Raw genomic sequence first — 21999 nt, forward strand, 5'->3', positions numbered from 1 at the left:
CAAGACAAAGGCTCCGTGGTTTCTGATATCAAAATAGTGATTTATTTGAGACACTGAATGACTTCAACGTGTTGTCGTGGAAACGGGTGCTGCACCCTGGACCGGGTGCAAGAGTTAGTAGCCGTTGCAGCACTTATTCCACAGCGGGCTCCTTGGCCCCCGACCCGCGGCCCGATTCTCAGTCTGACACAGACGATAATGGCTCTCAGAACATGAAAGTCAGAAAAACGATGAACCACCCAATAACATCCATTTGTGACATGAAACAAAGAAAAACTAAACATGGGCCCTTCCACTTTTAGCAAGATTCTAACATTTGCTGTTCCCACCGTTGTAAAAAAGTGCACTTCACATTGACATTGAAAGAAAAGGGACAAAAAGAAAGAGAGAAAAGGCAAATCAAAAATGGTGGCATGGTAATTTGAAGATTCCGTCTTTCCCATGAGATCCCAGAGCAGATGGAGCCACACTTAGTGCACACCTACGACGCTATGAATGCATTCTAAACTGCATTAAGACCACTCGGAGCTCTTTTTTGTATTTTGTTTCGCAACAGTAGGACTTCTGCTTGACCTCCACCTTCTGGTGAAAATGTGCGTTGAGCTGTGGATCGTTCAGAGGAAAGCGCCAAAGAGAAACCACGGGCATGACGCTTGAAGCTGCGGTTGTTTTCCAGCTCTTAACGTTGATCCTGTGGCGTTCTGCTCCACGGACAAATCAGAAGATGCAGCCGACTCCACGCGACGACCGTCATCTCCCGCACCGACCACCAGACAATCCCCCGAGTGCCGAGGCACACGTTTCTTCCATGACGTCAAGGATCAATAGTGGAAAGTAAAGCCGCTTAACGAAAAGTATTTTGTGACTCATTGGAAAACAAAGCAATCCGATGCGTTGGATACGATTGGCTCAGTTGAAACTGACCGTTAAAAAGAAGCTGATGACACAAGCGCTCCGTTTAAAAAGAGGTCTCGTCACGCATCAGCAGCAAAGATGCGACGGCTCCGGCCATCAATGAGCCCCGACAACAGAATGGCGATAAAGTGGACTGTATATAAACATATATACACAGTATACAAGTCTGTATTAATCTAATTTACATATCTTTATATTCTGAAATTTACATCCCAAAAAAAAAAAAAAAAGGGAGAAAAATTCTCTTTGTAAACCACACTTTTCACATCGTGCCCACAAAATGACGTTTTCTAATCTGGAGTCATCTGAGGAGGTCAGGACTGTTTCTTGGCAGCTTTTTCTTGACCTGATGTTTAAACGTGAGCTCAGAACTACCTTGCAGTGGCACATTCATTTTGGATTTTCAAAAGTCCATCTGTGGAAAAAAACAAAGCAAGAAGTGCTCTTGAAACCATCTATTCTCCACTGGGAACAAGCGGCGCCGCCTGTCATCATACAATACCAGCGCTTCAGTATCCACGGTACTTGTACCACATCCCACGGTAGTTCATGTGGACATGAGGTAACATTTTGCTCAGGAATTCTGAAACCACAACCTTTCTTCCATAATTTGTTCCCTCTTATAGCCAAACACGTCTCATGAACACTTTTCTCTTTATATAAAACTCATCTTTGTGTTTCCACCCTTTCAACCCGATAACAGCTGGACCAGCGGCCCGGAGGGGTCGCAGCACTTTCTCATTGGAAAACCTTTAAAACGCGGATGCACCCAGGGAGTTGGATTCCGTCCAGTCTCGGGGATCTCTCAACCGGCTTCCATTATGTTTCCAACAGGCGTATCGTAAAAACACACATCAACAAACTGTAAGGTGCACGGAAGTCCTCCGAGGCTGCTGCAGACGCCGGGTTGTTCTCCTGTGGCGTGTTCCGTCTCGCTCCGCTTTACAGCTCTCCCGAGAGCAACCGGAGTGGTTTTGCTGATGTCAGAAAAGGGCAATATGCTGCACATTCCAGGACCCATCATCAAAGTCTCAAGTCGGCTATTTTCGGAGATCAAGAACACATACCTGGAAGATAAAGAAATAGGGAGCATTACTGATACGTTTCGTTTTTCTGCAAAATATCAGCAATGAGTTCTTTCAGCCGATATTATTTCCAAATACCAAACCAAACGGTGAAGCCGTAAAGGAGCCGCTAACGGGCCGTGGCTTACCGAGCCGTCCGACGCGCTGGCACCGACTTTGTCCCCGGTGCTGTTCCAGCACACCTCGAAAATACCACCGGTGCCCCTGAAGCTGTGCACCAGGGCGCCGGTCTGAAGCCAGAGCGGAGGGATTCATCAACAACTCGGACAGCCTTCACAGCGACTGGCGTCTGCTGTTTGGAACGCTGCCAATCAGACACTTACCAAGGTGTTCCAGACGTGGACGCACTTATCAAAGGAGCCGCTCGCCAGGTGTATGCCGTCGGGGCTGAAGGCCACGCTGTAGACGGGCTCCTGGTGCTTGGTCAGCGTGTGAATACAAACCCCTCGCTCCACATCCCACAGTCGAACCGTCGAGTCGAAAGAGGCGCTGTGTGGAGGAGACAGACACGACTGATCAGATATGAGAGGAGCGCCAACGATTCCTAGAAGGGATCCGCTTTGAAAAAAAACTAAAGACATGTAAAGATCCTTCACAAAGTGTTAATTACTTCCAGATGTGTGATGCTGTGGATGAACCCCAACAGCTCAGACACCTGGAACAACAACACGTCTTAAGAAGCAACAGATCGTCAGCATTTATTTTTGTTAGCGTCGGAACATCTGGTCATAAACAATGGCACAACACTAACATGTCAATTGCCCATCTTGGAAACATCATTAATCAAAGCTCCTTTAGAAACAAAAATCCACAAAAAAAGCGTGAACTGATCAACAAATTGACAAACGGTGAGTGAGCCCCGTGTGACCCCACACCTGAGAGGCTGTTGAAAACAAATGATTTTAATTAACACGTCTTCTTCACCAGGGTATAAATAGGCAGGGTGAATCTCCCATGGGTGCCCTTGGCAACAAATGAGAGCCAACTTTGAAGGATATTATGCAGGGAGCAAAATTTAAAATCAATTAAAAATGGATCGCACGCGTTCTGTTCAACGGTGGCATTTACCCAAGATCAGGAAGCTCCTTCCAAGCAGGAGCAAGGATGGCAGTTTCATTGCTCATGTGAATTACAGGCAGGTATACGGGGTTGTCAGTGTGTGTGTGTGTGTGTGTGTATGTACATTCCTGTGGTATCTGAACATTTCCACATCCGAGTCAGGGTGGAGGGCTTTGGATCGCTGACAATTTCTTCTGAATGCCAGGTTATGACAAGTGTGTCACACACACTCACTCAATGTACACACTTTGTTCCACACACACTACCTTGGACTTTCCTTCCAGAACTGAGCAACGTGGGTGGTTGCCCTGTACGCTACTAAATGTGAACTATGTGCGAGAGAGTTTCCCCACCTGGCGAGCATGATGTTGGCGTTGGGGTTGCTCGTGCCGGGGCCTGTGGGGCTCCACTTGATCGTGTAGATCTCTTTACTGTGAGCCTGGAGGTCGTGGACACAGGAATCCTGCTTCATGCTCCAAATCTGTGTTCGGGGGGCGCAGCAACAGCAACGTTTGACTGAACACAAATTACCACTCGAGTCATCGGCGCTGAAGACGACACACCTGAGGGCGAGCCTCACCTTTAACGTCATGTCGTCCGAGCAGGAGGCCAGCAGCATGCCTGACGGATCCCACTTAATGGCGTTAACTTCATTCTGCGAGGCACAAAAGTCGTGAGCGGGACTGTCGCGGGGGGGGAGGGGGGAGCGCGGCGCGAGGTCAGAGGAGCGACGCGGAGAGAGAGCTGCTCACCGTGTGGCCCTGGAAGGTCTTGAGGGGCCGGTCGCTGCCAAGGCGACACACGTGGATGCACATGTCCGTGCTGCAGGAGGCGAAGGTGGTGTTGTTCTGCCAGTCGACATCCAGTGCCGGGGCTGTGGAATACGCGGAGAGGTTTATGAGCCAATAACACGACTGGGCGGGAAACCTTTTACGTCCGGTTTATCATCTGCAACGACACACTTTTATTGCTATGGTTAAAACAACAGTGAACTCTCTTTACCCGAGTGGAAGGGGAACTGCTGCTTGGCCTCTCCAGTGTGCGCATCCCAAATGATTGTCGTCTAGAAAATAGAATTGACCATTTCAAACGACGAATGCAACAGTTCTGAAGAATAAAGAAGGGTTCCTTCAAATGTACTCTAAATCCCACCCAATAGGTATGTAGGGTAAAGACAATGACTGTCATATTCATTGTCTTTAGTGTGCGTGAATTTGGAAGATACATTTCTTTCATCTGCCTATTGATAAATGGTTAATATAATAAGTGTATCTACAGTTCATGTCACCGTAGCACAAAACAATGTGCAATTAATCAAATACCTCATTGTTACACGCTACAATGGAATGGGCAACATGTTTAATAACACGTAAGATATCAAATAATTGCAGGGTTTCTGTCCATCTTGAGTTTATACTGGACAGAATATGTACTGGTCAGAGTGCAGTTTGCACTGTAGTTTATGGATACCAGAATCTTTCTTTAATTGTTAGAGATTTCCACTTTGGCTGAAAAAAGAAAAGTAGATTTCAAGCCCTAAGACTGGGAAAGGAAAAAACAACACATGGGGATCATATTATTGAAAGGCACAAATCAATGCTTGAGGGTCATTCTGAAATACCTTATCTACACCAGCACTGAGAATAGAGTTCCCCTTCTTGTTCCACTTGAGTGCAAATATGGGCCCTTTGTGCTGTCCCAAGGTGCTTGCCAGATTCCCTAATGGATAAGAGCCATATCCATTTCTTTTAGAAATGATCCTTCAAAAAATTGTCACAGAGGTTGCATTATTCACAATAACAATGTCATAAACCTGGTGACCGAGGAAACAACACCGTGCTGGAATGATGGAGGACATACCATCCTTTGTCCATATCCTGGCGAATCCATCATACGAGCCCGTTGCAAGCAGAGTCCCGTCGCTCTGTCGGATGGAAAGATATCAGAAGAGTTACTCGGCCGCCGTCGGCTACACGGGCCGCTCACCACGAGGTCAGAGTGGAAGAGGGACGGCGCGGACGGATGATCGGGAACCTACGTTCCAGTCGAGCGAGGTGACGTCTTTGTTGCTGGGGACATCCTGGCCACCTTCTCGGATACAGTGGCGCAGCACCAGCTGGGTGGAGTTGGAGTTGTTGTTCTCGTTCAGGTTCCATATCCTGGCGGTGGAGTCCCCCGAGCTGAACAGAAGACCAGCGCAGCAGGGTGTTGAAGGATTGTTGGAATAGAAGCCGTCAGCAATGGATCTCATGAGGTCTTATAGCCGACAACAACAAAGGGCCAACGCGTGCGTACGCTCTCGTATGACTCGTCCAGCCCGCATTAAGATCCGTTTCAGCGCCGACAGCCACTCACCCCGAGGCCAGCAGATCGCTGACAGGGTTCCAGGCACAGATGAACACTTCAGATTCGTGGCCCCGGAGCACCACGGCTTTACCGACTGGCATCTCCACATCTAGATCCATCTCCATGGACTCGCTGTGGTTATCTGCACACACACAGATGGACAGATATTCAAAACACACACATTAATATATTCATCAACACAGGCCTGCAAACGCACAGATGTCCACACGTGTCCGCACGCTATGAGAACTACACGTGCAATGCTGACGAATTCACGCCGAAGAAATGCGTCACTTGTGAAAGGCTACCTTTAAACCACAGGAAGGTATTTAAGGATCCAATAATCCGTCTCTCTCCTCGTGCCAGTGCCGTTTCATTATGCATCCCTGACCCACTTGGAGAGCACACATTATAATGAGAACCAAGTCACAGCAAAGTATCCGGCCAGAACAACATGTGAAAGCTTTCAGATCATTTCTACCAAGTGAAAGCCAGCCGACTCTCCCCGTTACCATCCACACCTCTGGATCCTCGGGGATGTGCTCAAACAAACATCCACTCCTCTCCCCCTTGCCTAGAGCGCCACCTGATCGACAGCGCTCCGGCTCACTCACAGACGAAGATGCTCATCACATTCAGTGAAGTCCACGCGGCTGTATTGTACCGCCGCATAATAATGCAATCATTTGGGCACGTCACCTGAATTAAATTAAATTCAGTTTATTTGTATGGCCCATTTTCACAAATTACAAATTTGCCTCAGAGTGCTTTACAATCTGTACACATAGACATCCCTGTCCCAGAACCTTTGAAAACGTTCCACATTCAGAATCATATCACACTGCAGATGATACAGTATTTTGAAATATTACTAGTCTGGGCGGCATGTTGATTACTATTCGAAACTGAGCTTTACTAAAAATCGAAATTATAATTCTGCCATGGCCATTATGATGCGAGTTAAAGTAAAGACCTATATAAGAATAAGTACCCATTGTCCACATCATTTCAGATTCAATAGAAAAACAACATTCCTTAGATTCTTCACGAACAGCGAGTCCAGAGACTTGATGATTACACTGCGATAAAATAATTTGTCATCAGATCTTACTGTGAGATCATTGGTACTCTTATTTAGAAGATTCAACATACGCATGTTGTGAGTGCCATTCTCGTCCCCGTTGACGGGGGCTTCTCCGTTCTTTGGTGCGATGGACTGGTTCCCAGAGGTCGAGGCCATCATGGCGCAGGCCACTTGCTGCTGGGCTAACTTGTCACGGAGGGCCTGCTGTCGCGTCTGCACCACATCTGGCATCACCGCATCAATGAGGGACAGCGACTCGATTGGCCGCCCATCGAAGACCGTACCATCCTGTTGGGACAACAGCAGGTAACAACACATCATGAGGCACTGTGGTTTTTCATTTGGGACTTGTCTAGAGTTAAGTTTCCCGTTATTAATAAAGTATAGATGTGAAAAGTGTTTCCAACTGGGTGTTTGTCAGTGTTTCTTACATGAAATATGAAACGCATTTGTAGTGACCTGGTGCGTTGTCATGGAGATCAACGTCTATCTTTAAGCAACAGACAACCTCTGCGGAGTAACAGCAGGTCCCTGCTCTCACCTCATTGATGCTGACTTCTGCCTCCACATACTGAAGCCCTTTCTGCAGGATGGAGATGAGGGCAGCAGGGGGCACTAGTGTCCCATTTATGTTTGACTGGCTGATGTGGCTCTCAATGCCAAAGGTGAACGCTGAGTGGGAGAAACCTAAAAACAAAACACCAGTCATGAACAGGAGAGCGCCAAGTACAACATGGCAACAAACAAAAGACAAATACTCAAAGAAAAGTCTTGTGTGATACAAATAAAGCCAGCAGTGAACACTTTATTTTTTATTTTTAAAGGCATCACAAGTATGACATGTGAGTCTATAATAAGGTGTGGACCTCTCAGGACGACTCATAGCTTGTATTCTATATCAAATCTAGCAGCTAGGATTTTATAAACAGACTTGTTCGTTTTATCATTCTGTTTATTTCCATCCACTTCACGCTGAGGAAGAAATATCTTCATGCGAGTTATTATGTTTCACCATGAATAACAAACAAATGGCCGATAATGCACGTTGTCTTTATAGATTGTATGATAATTGTATATTTTAGACAATGGTCAGTCATACAAGATGTACAGTTAGCAAAACCCTGCAATATAAAAACAAAAAAACACCAGCAATTCATGTATCCAGCCCAATAAATCCATCAGCATAAGTATCAGTGTTTAGCAGATATTTCTGAGACCAACCTGATTCCTGGAGGTATCTGTACACCAAGAAGTTCACTTCGTCACTGGTAATACTCATCTTAGCCCAATGAGAGGGAGGAGGAGGTATGCTGGAAGGTTGGGCTCACTCCTGAAAATAAAAATAAAAAATCAGAAAATTAAGTTCTGTGGTCTTACATATTCTTAACCATTATATATATATATATATTCAGCATTTTGCAGAATTCGGTCCTGACCCTTGTTTGGTGGCGCAGCCATGAGCCAAGATATTTTAATAGACACACACTTACAACCTGTACATCCGTATCTAGTACTGAATGCACATATTCCCACCCTCTCTTCTCTGGCCTAATTGGAGTGTCTATATCCATTTGGCTTTCTTTGAGAACTGAATGCTTCCCATTAGTGACCCGGCCGGTGAAAGCCCTGTTAAAGTAGTAAGGGTATTAAATGCAGTTCTACTGCCCATCTAGTGAATTACAGAGGAGGGCAAGATGCACTATATTCATAGCAGCCAACATGACCTTCACTTCAGAGATATTGTCAACACATATCGGTGTTTAACAGAGCGTTTGTTAACATTTCAATTGAGAAATCTCAAAACTGAAGTGAGCCGAAGGAACAGAGAGGCAATTACATTTGTTATTCCATCGAGGTTTATTTCCCTCAGGCTGATACTGTAGAGTTTGTGCGTATGCTTTACGGGGGGGGTGGGGCATGGTAAATGAAGCTCGAACGACATCGTTTACATGCCCACACACACACACAATAACATACACAAGTGTGCAATATAAATTTAAATAATTGCTATACGAGCGGGTTATGGTGAAAATGCATCACAAAAGAAACTAACAGGAAGCTGCGAATGAGTCATCAGAAATTATATAACCACCACGTGTAATTGTATAACTATTTCCTGCTCGCCCAGTGGGCAGATAAAGGACAAGACATGTTGCAGAGAATAGGAAGAGAAATAAAGAGGGCGGGGGAACGGTGTCAGGTATGAAGTCTGCATGGCTGTCCAACTTTCATGACAAACACTGTCCAGGCCCACTCAAGTGCCCCTTCGGTAGCATAGCAACAAGAGAGATCGAGCAAAAGAGACAGAGAATGGTGTTGTCCCAATTACCAGTGGGCATACAGCCAGAGGGGTTCAACACGTTACTCGACATGAATTATTCACTTTCACCTCGGTGTATTCTTCCAGATGCAGTCTGCCTGTATTGTAGCACAGCAGACTTGACAAGGGCTGGGATCAGAACAATCGCTCTCACTGGTGCGGCCACAAAACGCATGTCTTTATATTTTTCACAAAAAGAGGTGGTGTTAAGGTGCCCTGTGGGGTTCTCTAAACAAACACATGTTGCAGACACCACATTATTGAGGTCAAACAAACATGTATTTATTTCTTATATTCGTATTTACACTTTAAATCCCGTATTGTTTACATCCATGCGAGCCGTCTTGTTCCTTCTCTTTGTTGTTGCCGCATTGCAGCCACTTGTAAGTCATTGAATTAAAACATCGACTGGGCTGTGTATTGACACACAAACCAAAGGGGCTCGTAAATAAACAGCTCAATAGTGCTACTGGAGGTCAAAGACTCCTTTAAGTTAAATCCTGCAACAACTATACAAAAACAGAACAGAGAACTCACAGAAATGTGACCTGAAAATAAACAAAATACTGCCTTCATCTTTATGCTTCATAGGTTCTCATCATATAAACAAAACTCTGACTCAAAAGGCAAAAGCTCAAAGCTGTATGCTGGCAGAACTCGCGACACTGAGCGTTTCTACATTAGCCACCGTGTCCCGATTTGACCACTGCCGCTGTGTTTCCATTCATCCTACGACTCGGCCACATCAAAGCGAGGAGGCCGCCACAGCGACAGACCGGACAATTGGAAACGTAATCTACAGGCCGTCTGGAGGGTCTCTGGTCCCATTCGTGCAGGGCAGAAGAAAGAATCCCTCTCTCCGATTGGCCCATGATCCATTAACAACTCACAGGGCATCCAAGCCTCCTTCTCCAAACAATGTGGCCTCCGGGAAACCCGTCAAAACGCCAACTTCTGTCGATGGCTGTGAGGTTTATGCACATCATTAATAAGTGGAGTCAAAGCCTCAACGTGTGATCCCTCTGAAAAAAGAAAGACGTCACATACGCTTATAAGGTTACACTGACGTCTCAAAAATGACACTCAGACCTCACATCCTTGATTATGGTTATAGTAATAATGTGATATTGAATTTTAAAAATTTGAGGAAACTTAAGAATCCTGTTTCTGACAGGTCCATATGGTCGGAAAGAGCATTTCAGAGACGTGCGAAGGAAAATCAAGACATGGAAATAATATATGTGACTTCCAAGCTATTCCATGTGGCTAATCCTATAGCAAAATGAATCATGATGCACAGCGTTAAGTAAATTGAGAAACACCAATAATTGTGTGTACATGCTGAATGTGTACAGGGTCTCGATACATTTAAAGATTCCAACAATGGAGCCGCCAAGCCATTCTTTACATCACATCTTATTTACCAGCCCAGTTTGTTTTCTACCCAGATGTGGCTGAAATTGACACTGGTTACTAACACATCTATTTTACTGCTCGTTACTTCCATCATTTTAGGTCTCTGAAGTTTTATATCGAAAGATGCACTAAATTGTAAATTGTCATGTCCTCAACTAGCAGATTAGACCAGAAACGTGTACATGAGGAAATGAGCAATTGTTCTTGGTGTGACGAAACACTGTCGCAACAGACCCAATATTAAAGGACAAAAACAATTATTGAAGCATCTCCATTAAGATCTTTTGAGTTATACATTCCCGACTTAAGTTTCCTGCAGCTTTACATTATTATTGTCATTTTGTGGTCTCCAACACCAAACTACACTTAAGGAACAACAGTTTGAAAACATTTACAATTTCCAAATGGAAACAGAGGACTGCGGAAAAGAAAGACGACGCACAAGATCGACATTTGGAAACCGGAATAGGTCAAAGAAGAGAAACCTGCTGTGGTCCTCCGGCTCATTTGGGTTAACTTTAGGAAGTTTACTGCAATCTTGCAACACTTGCATCATGACAATGTAAACTCCACCACCGGCTGGCCTTTATCCATACTTGTGCCGGCCTACATGACAGTACAGTCTGAAACCCAACCGAAAAGGCCTTCATACTGGAACACTCGGTCTAGAGGACACGCTGCAGCGTTCATGCCAAGCACACCTGCAAATGGATACATTAAAATAGTCAAATCCGTCAACTCAAATGTAAAAAACTAACGCTTTAAAAATCACACAATTGCAATCCAAGGTGTATTTTTAGGATGAAATCACATTTCATAACAACTCACTCGTGTGACTCCATGGATTATGTGGCTGTGCAAAGTGTCACTGGAGAGGAAACAGCTGACAGGTCTGCAGACACGCTGCTGCCACTGAGCGGCTGATGTTGTCTTGGTGGAATATCCTGACGACGTGGAGCATTATAAAACAAAGAATGCCTCTAATAAAGTGTCAATATCTATCTTTTGCATGAAGTCATGTGAATTTGAAATCATTAAAGCATCCAATTGACTCCCGAACAATCACGGCTCCCCAACCAGATTCTGTGGTTTACCGCGTACAAGAACATTGTAGAGCAAACGTTTCATAGCCATTAAGTGTGAACTCATTAATAGGCGTTTGAAAAATATGCAGCTTGGTGAAGAACAGAACTTGCTCACAGGAATTAATCTGAGAAGAGACGTCACAGAAGACAGTTGTTGAATTTGTGATAACTCAAAAAGTTAGATAGAAGGCTGAAGTAGTTCTTTGTAATCCAAGTACTCATTCATGTGAGCAATCCTAATCCAGGGTACTGTTTGTTTTGGTGTTTTCATTAAAGAAACACAACTAAGACATTTGAGCATGCACATGGAAACTGTTACCCAAGGACTACAGACAGCACTGCGAGACCGTTACACTAAAGGAAGTCGTGTCTAGGGTAAAATAGAAAGACACGTTCATATTCTGTTGATGGCCATATCTAAGACTGAATGTTGATTATCAGAGAGAAGAGAGACAATGCTGAGAAGAACAATCATCTTCACTGTAAACAAGCTTGGAGATCCACTTTACCACAAGGCGTTTTCATATATATATATATATTCAATCATAGAGGCAATTGCAGATGTACCCTGATCTGTCTGACAACAAACCCCAAAGACACAACAATGTTATTCTTTATAAGATTAACAAAAGAAAAATGTATTGACAGCAAAACATTTTGGTGAGCGATATGCCAATTCAACCAGTATTTCTTAGACGTCAGCTCCCCTGGTTAAAACAAACCGTCCACAGCACGTCATTTCTTGAATAACACTCTAAACAGGGCTCACGTAAAATAATTCAGCCATCGCTGAAACCAAATAGTGAACAAAAAAATGAAGGTGCAATGAGAACTACACAACCAGACATCTCCGACACATGCAGGTTTTGCAAATAGTTATGTTGAAAACCAGCAAACCAGGGAGCCCATTTTCTCCTGAACAGTCACTTCCTGACAGATGTGCAAACAAGACCTGGAAACTGCAGCCATTTTCTCTTGAACTGCTCTGCTGAGTAAAACCCGCCTTTGAGGGGGGGGGGGGTCAGAGGGGGGGGGGATGGTGGAATGGGAGCATGGCGATAAATAATGATCTCCACACAGGTAATCACAACAACCATTTGTGCATTATTCTTTGCTCCTCTCAATGAGTCACTTAGCGACAGCCAATGTAGGTCGGCAAGCGGTGGGGGATGGGAGCCTTCAGTTTCCAGGGGAAACACTTCTCCCACGCCACGAGACACAAGTCTGCAGGTTTTCATTTAAACCAAAGACTCCACCCACTGATCAACACTCCTTTAAGTAAAATTAAGAAGTAATGTGTGAAATTACCTGCTGAGGGGAGCCGTTTGAACGAAAACCTGCAGTCTGGTGCCTCTCCATGTGTGCACACACACACACACACACACACACACACACAGTAATGGCCACCCTTGGAACCACGAGGCCTAATCTACTGGTTCTTTCAGCAATTACCAATGAAAGAGGTCATCAGGGTAAGGCATTAGTTGGGGGTATTTAGTGCTTTACTACAGCCACTGATACTGTAAACACGCCACAATGCCGTAATCCTCACACAAAATAAATCCTGATATATATATATACTGTAATAGATGTACAGCAGAGCGTTAGGTGTGTTTTTTTTTTTTTCACAGATGCCACCATCAAGTATATTTTCTCCCTGGGGAATGAGTGGGGGATGGTGACAGACAGCCAGGATCACAGAAAGGAACCTTCATGATGGCTTGTAATCGGTAGCATCAGGACCTCAGATCCACTCTGCTGAAGCCATTAGCATCAAATAAAAATGACAACTCCCACTTCTTGGTGTCATTTATTATTCTGTATCGAAACAAAGGATATCGGCAGTCAAACACTGTTCAAAGAAGAGACTGTGCACAATACATTACACACAAAAAACACATCCCTATTAATATAATGTATAGTAAATGAAAATAAAATTCCAACCCGTGTTCCTGGACAGCCTTTAATCTCAAATCAGTAATATGTTGGTCACCACGAGGTAGATTTAGCACTGCACTACTAAAACAGTCAGATTCGGAATTGATACAAAACAAAAAGCATCAATGCAACAGAACTCATTGAACAAATGAATATTCCATATAGATATATTAAAATGAAATAAAACATTTTTAAAAGAGATTTGAAATATGACATTAGCACCAGCTGAACAATAATATTTAAACAACAAGCATAATGCTGGCAGAACGAGGCCACAGAGAGAGAGACGCCGTGTCCTCACAGCAAGCAGTTCGTTACGTTATGGAAACGACCGACAAGTTGAATATTTGCGTCCAGCCCTCGTCTCGTGTGTAACATATGTAACTTTAGCCCAATACTTCGGAGACATACGTTTACATCCAGTCTGGTCTTTGTTTTTCCTCCAGAAAACACTGACGAAATAATGACGTTGGCTGTAAGAAGGGTTTAACGCGGGGTAGGAACAACATTTTTAAGAAGTGTGATTAATAACCAGCTACAAGTAAAGACATCTTTTAAAGTAAATTAGATATTGCAGAGCATGAAAACACTAATTTGTTGGGTTGCTCAAAATAACGTGGTTTCACATGTGCATTTGGGCTCGCAGAGAGCCAGTCGCTGTGGGGCGTGAACGTGGCCGTGTGGGGGCGGCAAATAATCATGATGCGGAGGAGCGTGTGGGACACAGAAAGCTCCTTGATGCTCAGTGCAGCATACAGACACAACAGCTTCAACTTCCTGATGCTCTTTCAAAGAATAAAGCAGAACAAATACCTTCATGGAAATTCTACATGTCATTTGTTCCACAATAAATAACCCTTCATAAGACAGTACCGCAGGACTAAATGACACTTACAATGTACATTTACTTATCCGCAGAGTTGTGTGAGGCAGAGATGTTTTTTTAGCTTTCATTTTGGGGGTGTATGTAGAACCTTTGGCCCCAAGTCCATTTCCCTCGCCCATTGTAGCGATCCACAGACAGAAGGGAGACGACAGGGAAGCAAGAAAACAGTCGAGGAGAGCCAAGAGCCGCAAGCAGCCGTTGACACGCGCCTCCCTCTGCCCATTTCAGGGAAATGTTCATGAATTCAAAATATATCTAGCGCTCTGATCGAACACTCTTATGCGAGTGCTACGATCAATGTGTCTTCATTTTTTAAACAGAAGCCTAATGTTGATGATATTTATCCTCCTTCCCGCTATTGACATGATACTGCTTTGATGGTTCCAAAATCAAGCAAGTCTCTGTCAAACCAGACTTTCAGCACCCCCACGTACCCAGAATGGAACGATCCTTTGTTTCATAACCACATCATTCCGCCGCTGCGACAATTTAACTGTGAGACTGGCAGTTGAATCCTGAGATGGTGTCGTCGAAGAGTCAACAACACAAGGGCAGCGCTCCAACGCACACAATGACGTGTGTGTAGAGTGAGGTGGCTTCAAATCGATGCCGGTGCAAGCCTTGTGCCGTTACGTTGCATGAGCATGCATTACATCTTCATGAGAATGCAAAGTATGGAGAGTAGATGTACAAACAACATTCATTTACTGAAAAGAAAGACGCGCCCTTGAGATTGTAACAGTCGACACGGAGGCCCGAGCCAGGCAATTCGGTTTTCAGCAAGATGAGAAGAAGCTGTAAACACAGAGACATGACAGTGTGGGCAATACGTGTTGCTATGGTGACCAGAATAGCATGCTTCTTCGTCAACAGCTGCTCATGCCACCCTAAATACCTCCCCCCCCCCCCCCCACACACACACACTGTACTTTCCCTCCATCTGACATCAGGGTCAAACGTACTAGGCCGACAACTGCATGACTGATCTTCAGTGAGCTTTCTCTCGACTGATTCTTTACCTGGCATTTACACTGCGACACAGCACTGATGCACACCAGAGTTACCTTCGTAGTGTGTGTGTGTGTGTGTGTGTGTGCGTCTCTTCTCCAGTGTCTATTCTGTTATGAAATACCAATGGAAGGTTCTTTTTAAAAGCAATTACATATGCCATCTCATAAAGTATATGATATAATGATGATATATAATCTAGCTGGGAGGCAATAAATAAACCATTAGGCACAATGTCACAGTCTGCTGGTAAAGAAAGACTCCATGCATATGTGTGTGTGTGTGTATACAAAAATGTGATAACCATGAGGGTAATTATACACAACTGTAAGAGTAACAGTCTTTAGTGGAGTACCTGGATAAGATGCATGTATTTGTCCAAAAGTAACGATTGTGCATGGCTTTTCGAACATGTGTGGCCAGACGGTGGCATGACGCCGAGTTTCAAACTACAAGGTGTAGGAACTACAAACCGAGCCAACATGAGACGTCCACGGCCGCTCTACAGGTGGTCGTTTCGTTTACGTAGCGGTGGGCTCCCGTAGCCGAAATTCCCTTTTCCTGAAACAATACACACATGACCACTGTCAGCTTGTTCAAAACCACACACAGATTTTAATAAGATGGGACTTGAGCCAAATGGAACACATTCTCAGACAGACTTTTAAATGTGGTTATTAGAGTTGTGACCAGGATTTAGAAAGACGTGTACGGAGCAACTCAACCTCAACAACGTCCTCAGACTGAAGCTTCGTGCTTCCTCGTGGCCAACCCAATCAGTCTGGTTTTGGCTATTTAAATAGTACGGTCACTAGTTCCACATACTCCATGTGTGCTTAACCTTAACCCTAACATAACAATGGCATTGTATCAATATAAATGTTACAATGTCGACAGAAGTATTCAAGTTCCCTGGCAAGAAATCAAAGACATATTGTCACAGAGGTGCTATGTGGGAAAGTCCCAACAATGTCCTGCTGAGACAATGGGAGACGACTGACAGCTCTTGTATGGGCATGAAGAGGATACAAATCCATGTTACAGTCATGCTTCTATTCTCGTTGGATGTTTGCGATAGAGATATATATACACACACACACACTTGTCTTTACATGCATCTTGACTGCTACACAATCAAAACACATCTGACAAGATAACATGGCTGAATGGGGAGGGGTTGAATAAACAATCGTTAAAGAAGTGTCTCACTCCGGCGTGCATGTGCTTGCATAACTTCCTCAACAGTCATCCACCAGCAGAAATAGAGCTTCAAACACATTCCTCCTGAAAAACTGGTTGAAAACAATTGAACTAATTTTGTTCTACACCACCTTACATTTTCGGAAATATGATTTTCCAGTTTTTGGACCTTTCCAATGAATGTAAATTGTATTTTAATTACCATTTCCTGAGGAGGTGTGCACTAAGAAGTGAACAACGGCAACTTAAAATCTGACCACAACTCTAACGTAATAAATTAATTAGATTGTTCAGAAGGCAACGTCTTGGTGGGTCATGTCAACATGTTCTTCTTACAACAAATGTCAAGTCTCTAAAGAAAGAACCCGAGGAATAAGCTGTGATTGGATCGGACAAAATAGAAACCGTTTAGTTGCTGGACACAAACAGATGAACATGAGACGCATTTTAAAGGCCTGGTGCTCCCGCTTACTCGTTTCAATTTTAATACCCACGAGGAGCCGCAGACAAAAGAGGCACCCGTGATCCAAAATAAACCCAAATAATTAACTTTAGCCTTGAACTAGCGAGAACTAGCATGGCCTTCATTTCAGAGAAACTACAGGCTGGCCAGCTGGCTGGTATTCCATCCACACTGTATGACTCTTTTTTGGAGGGAAAGAATGGCTCACCTCCCCCAATGGTCTATCATAAATAAATACGGCTCCAGAAACATTTGGACAGCTCGATACAGAGCCTTGCAGAACCACAAGGCCGACATGGGCTTTCTCAGGGACTTCCTTGCCCTACTTATTCGCAGGGGATACATTTCTGTCTTCAACAGTCTAAGACCATGTCGGTTGGATTTGTCGTTGTCTCTTCTGTTCACCGAGTCCATCGTAATTACGTGTAAATAACATGTCAAAAAGAGTTTGATGAAGATTGACTACAAGCTGTCAGACGAATGAGTTCTGATGCTTCACATAAGGTAGGCCATCCACTTTGGTCAGATCAGCTGCAGCACCGAAACAAAAGACCACGAGTTTCATCTCAAATCCTGCAGCTGAACAAGAGGCAGGCAGACGATGACCTGTAGGCCCACAACATTACCAATGCATGCGCTCTCAGGGCTCAGTACACAGGTAACCGGACCGTCTTCTGAAACACGGAATTAAAAGCACTTAGAAAGCATATGGCTACTCACTCTTAAATATATAGGCACAGTGAGAATAACCAATGTTGGGATCAATAAATGGAAATGTAGTTCTTAAAGTAGTCTGAAATATGCAATTAAGACATTATAAAACTCATAGTGCTCATTAAATAGGTGGCACTAAACCTGGTTTTGTAACCACTGCAATTAGGGCTGACTGCAAGTCCGTAACTCTGGTGACAGAACTGGTAAAGACACTGGTGGTGCAGGGCAATACGGTTGAAATCAAGGAGGTTTACTTGAAAACGTTGCGGTTGAAATAGACGCGCAAACATAGCATCACAGACAAAAAGAAATTACGCTCGCTTACAGCTATTCACAGATTTATTAAAACTATCAAACTGGGCCTCAATGGCAGGACGGTCACTCTTAATCCAGGTTTAATCTTTACAATCCATTGACTACAGTTAGAAAAGAGTTCCCCTCATGCTAAAATACTTGGCCAACAATGCGGTGTGAAAGGGCAATGGCCGAGTCCTGGTCCTCCAGGAGGCTCCGATCTGCCCAGTGGCCTCAGTGAACTAGGCTCTCTCTTTGTGAGAGCAAATTGAAGTAAACTAGCGAGGTGTGTTGAACCAATAATCATGAAGCAAAGTCGTCCGAGAAGAAATGATTGTGGATTTTCCATCATAGATGTAAAGGTGTTGGGAGAAACGGTGAGGCCGTTTGCAACCTGCCTTAAGGTTACATTACCAAGACAACAAAGCTGGAGTCTTCTGCTGGGTCACAAAGTCAACAATGGATCAAAACAACTGGACAACTATATTTGGAATGCTGTTAAGTGGGTTGAGTTAAAAATTGCTGATTAATGGTTTGACTTTCACAGTTTCAAAAAGTGATTATTATAGAAACATATTACACATATAACACAAACGTTTCGTTATCTCGGTGGTGAATACATTAGAGATGAGTATTAGGTGTCATCCAGCTTGTGTCAATTGGCTTTCTATAAAAATAAAAAGTGGCAGCTGAAATATCCCATCAAATTGATCTCTTCAGTGAAACTTTTTTGATAAAATGCCTCCTCCTGATTTTAGTAGCCAAACAACAGTGACTGTTGTTGTGAACATACAAGTTACTAGGTCAAGAAGAAAATGGGGAGCATCACGTTCACATTAATTATTTGGGCCATTGAAGTAGAATCAGATTAAGACAGCATCCAAACAGCAGTGGGCTTGTGCAGTTATTGTCATCTGGATCCTTCTCGTGTCTCGTTTTAATGGAGATAACAAACACTTTGATGCTCTGAGGCTAGACGAGACGTCTTAACTACGTCTGTGCATGCTGTAACCAATTATTCCAATAATGACAGAGGACAGCCATGGACACTAAATGGAAAATAATACTTTATAGGTCATTAGACTGTTTTATTAAGTGTTATGTGAATATGTGACATCACCAAGTCCTTTGAGGGCATTTAAAAAAAGGGGTTATTTTGATCAATTATATATATATATATATGAGGTTGAACAATATGACCCACTTATGCAACTTAGTGTGGAGGTTTTCTTTTGTGATATTAAGTGCAAAGTAGATCTCTTTATAATTCATCAAAAAGAGACAACGTTCAACCTCTAAAACTGAGTGTATGTATTGTTTTAGTAGTCCACAGCTCAGCTTCCAAGGTTCATTGTGAGTGTGAGAGGGGGGGGAGACGGTCTAAAAAAAGTAGGTCGTTTGTAGAAGCGAAAGAGAACAAATTAAAAAGACACAAGCAGGCATTTCAACACACGTGTGGAGTCAAACGGTGACTAAACCACGTACCGGCAACCTCCTAATCTACGCCATAATCACCCATTTTTGAAATGCCATTATCCTCCCCGCGCGTTAACCACACACACACGCGCACGAGCAGCCCCAATGCACTGCAGCACAAACCATGCCACTTTTAACTGGCTTACCTTTTCTGTGCAGTGAGAGTGAGCTCGTGGTGTCCGCCACCTCTTCCTCTTCCACAAGGAGAGCCTCCAACTTCAGCAAGCTAGCAACGACTTTCCTCCCATTTTGCTTATCGTCATATTTCAAGTTCCGACCGCTGCCTTGTGACTCGCTGTCGACTAAATTGGGCGCGCTAACAAAGCACGAGTCGCTCAGACGCGCGCTCCACGACCGGCCGGATGCGTTGGACTGGACCCCTGTGCGTGTGCGCGCGCGCGTGTGTGTGTGTGTGTGTGTGCGTGAGGCTGCGGGCTGGTTTACTCAGTGGAGTTTCACCGTTCACTGAGAACAGGGACGAAGAGACAGCAGCAGGCGCTGATCGGCAGCGAGAGAGAGAGAGAGCGACGGGCGGTGGAGGGTGAAGGCAACTGACCTTAAACCTGAATATTGAACTCAGGATTAAACCTCTTGGTGAAGTCATTTACAAATAGTTTATATCGTCTACATCCCACTGCCCATGCGCGGCTAGACTGTGTGCAAACATGTCTTGTTTCTTTGTGTAGATAGCCTGAAGGTGTGATGTCGACTTTCTACAACTGTGTTGTCACCACATGGCTACTGTATGCTTGCTGTAGCTTAAATTCAATTCAATTCAGTTTATTTGTATAGCCCAATTTCACAAATTACAAATTTGTCTCGGAGTGCTTTACAATCTGTACACATAGACATCCCTGCCCCAAAACCTCACATCGGACCAGGAAAAACTCCCAAATAACCCTTCAGGGGGGAAAAAAAGGGAAGAAACCTTCAGGAGAGCAACAGAGGAGGATCCCTCTCCAGGATGGACAGATGCAATAGATGTCATGTGTACAGAAGGACAGATTTAGAGCCCCTCGATGTATTTTTAGAACATAAATACACATGTGGTTGTCCAACGTACACCTTTTAGTATATTATACCCGGAAACCCCCTTCGCTAAAGTGTATTCCCACTTTGATATGTTGTTTCAGCATAGTAGCGCGCTGAGTCTCGCCGGCTGCAGTCTCGTGTGTTGCCTATACGGCCTCTGAGCCGCTTCCCCTCCCCCACACTGCACTATTTTTCGCCTGCCTGGTCACACTGTGGTGGATGAATTCTCCTTTCGTCTTGCTCAGTCATTCAGATTTGGAAAGTAAATAACAAGTTGACATCATTACGGCTCTACACTGGTGTGACACATTCCTTTCGTTACCGTACACACGGTAATATGTGCGCATTGACATATTACAGTCTAAAGCCACAGCTGCTCCAGCTTCAATTGCACATGTATCTTACTGCGTGCGTTCAGTGTGTTGAGTGTAATGTGAGCATGTAACGTTGTTTGAACATATATTTATCAAAAAGTAAAACAATGATGGAGAAGTTGCCCGTTTGAGTGTAAAGAGGGACACCGCTACAAATGAGGACAGTGTTAAATCAACGGTGCCTTTTTCTGGAAATCTAGGGGGGTTTGTGAACTAAGGAAATACTTATTTTTCAATAAAAAAGGGGAGGCTAAATGTGATTTGTATTTGACTGGCTGATTTAGAATCTGTACTTGGTTTAGGCTGCAGGCTAGTGGAAACAAAGACATCATTTATACAGTATCTATATATTTCTTTCTGTCAGTCTTTGAAAGCAGCAATCAGACCTTCAAGCAGAGAGATAACATGAATAGAAAATGTAACAGTTAACAAATTGATAACAATTTAGGAAACTATTGTATTTCAGAGATTTCCTGTAGGTGTTTGTGAGGAGTGTGGGCTGGGTCTATGGGATTTTCCTTTTTAAATTGCTTTGAAACCAGAGTATCCAGTAAAACATCACGTAAACTGGTTTGGGAGAGCGATACTTTGGTCTTTTGAAGTCCACAACTATCTCGTTTGCATAGTTTGTATTGAGCTTGAGGCCGTTCAGGCACGACCACAAACTACTGTATGTGATTCGGATTCTGAAAAGTTACCTCGATGGAGGGAACATCCGCCATGAGCCAAACTGTCACGGTTGAGTTTACGCAAAAGAGTTAAGTGTGTCGACAACTTAGAATAAAGTCACATTCGTTTATTTTTGTTATCCCATAAAACAACAACAACAATGTATGTGTCTGTCTCTTAATAGCCTACTCTGTCCATTTTTTAAAAGGCTAATATTTCCCTCAAACAGCTGGGCGATGCAGTCTTGAGCAAACACTTCCCAGACAGGAGTATTTGTTGTATTTATTGGGGACCATTTTCAGCTGTAAAGTTATGTAAATCTGGTTGTCCATTTTTATTTTATTTACGGCAGCAAGATGGCATATTTGGGATCAATTAAAAATAACTACGGTGTCTATGATCATCTTAAGGAAGGAACATACTGTGCAACCTGTTTAACTATGTGGCTCAGGGATGTATTTTATTCATTATTGGATAACAATGCCGGTCTGTGGCACAGAGCCAAGTATCAGGTGTTGGCTTGACAGATATAACTAGCAGAACAAATTCACTGAGACAAATCACAAACTGTGGATTTCCTGCATGTAATAGTTAATGCATTGTTTACATTGTTAGATATAAATGAATTTCATGGC

At 43.7% G+C, this 21999-nt stretch overlaps 1 protein-coding gene across 2 annotated transcripts; it reads right to left on the bottom strand.

The window, feature by feature from the left end:
* Window positions 1–19: 19 nt before the first annotated feature.
* On the bottom strand, window positions 20–19738 carry tbl1x (transducin beta like 1 X-linked). Of its 2 annotated transcripts, XM_056428494.1 has the most exons (16): window positions 19436–19738; window positions 15616–15703; window positions 7711–7819; window positions 7031–7176; window positions 6558–6777; window positions 5415–5547; window positions 5098–5239; window positions 4920–4983; window positions 4681–4778; window positions 4062–4122; window positions 3812–3933; window positions 3640–3714; window positions 3413–3540; window positions 2324–2489; window positions 2129–2230; window positions 20–1982 (listed from the first exon to the last, which is right to left on the bottom strand). In XM_056428494.1, exons 3-16 carry the CDS (start codon window positions 7766–7768, stop codon window positions 1956–1958), a joined length of 1542 nt encoding a protein of 513 aa, XP_056284469.1. In that variant the 5' UTR covers window positions 7769–7819; window positions 15616–15703; window positions 19436–19738; the 3' UTR covers window positions 20–1955. The 2 variants fall into 2 exon arrangements, with proteins under 2 accessions (XP_056284469.1, XP_056284460.1); XM_056428485.1 differs by lacking the exon at window positions 15616–15703 and having other exon boundaries at window positions 19436–19737.
* Between the last annotated feature and the right edge of the window lie 2261 nt (window positions 19739–21999).

This window comes from Pseudoliparis swirei, chromosome 2 (genome assembly GCF_029220125.1).
Source record: "Pseudoliparis swirei isolate HS2019 ecotype Mariana Trench chromosome 2, NWPU_hadal_v1, whole genome shotgun sequence".
NCBI classification, from domain to species: domain Eukaryota; kingdom Metazoa; phylum Chordata; class Actinopteri; order Perciformes; family Liparidae; genus Pseudoliparis; species Pseudoliparis swirei.

Coding starts and splice junctions, on each gene's coding strand:
- tbl1x (XM_056428494.1), bottom strand. CDS start 7,768: ATGAGTATTACCAGTGACGAAGTGAACTTCTTGGTGTACAGATACCTC. Junction 7,177..7,710: donor CAGATACCTCCAGGAATCAG/GTTGGTCTCAGA, acceptor TTTTGTTTTTAG/GTTTCTCCCACTCAGCGTTC. Junction 5,548..6,557: donor GAATGGCACTCACAACATGC/GTATGTTGAATC, acceptor GTGTGTGTGCAG/ATAACCACAGCGAGTCCATG.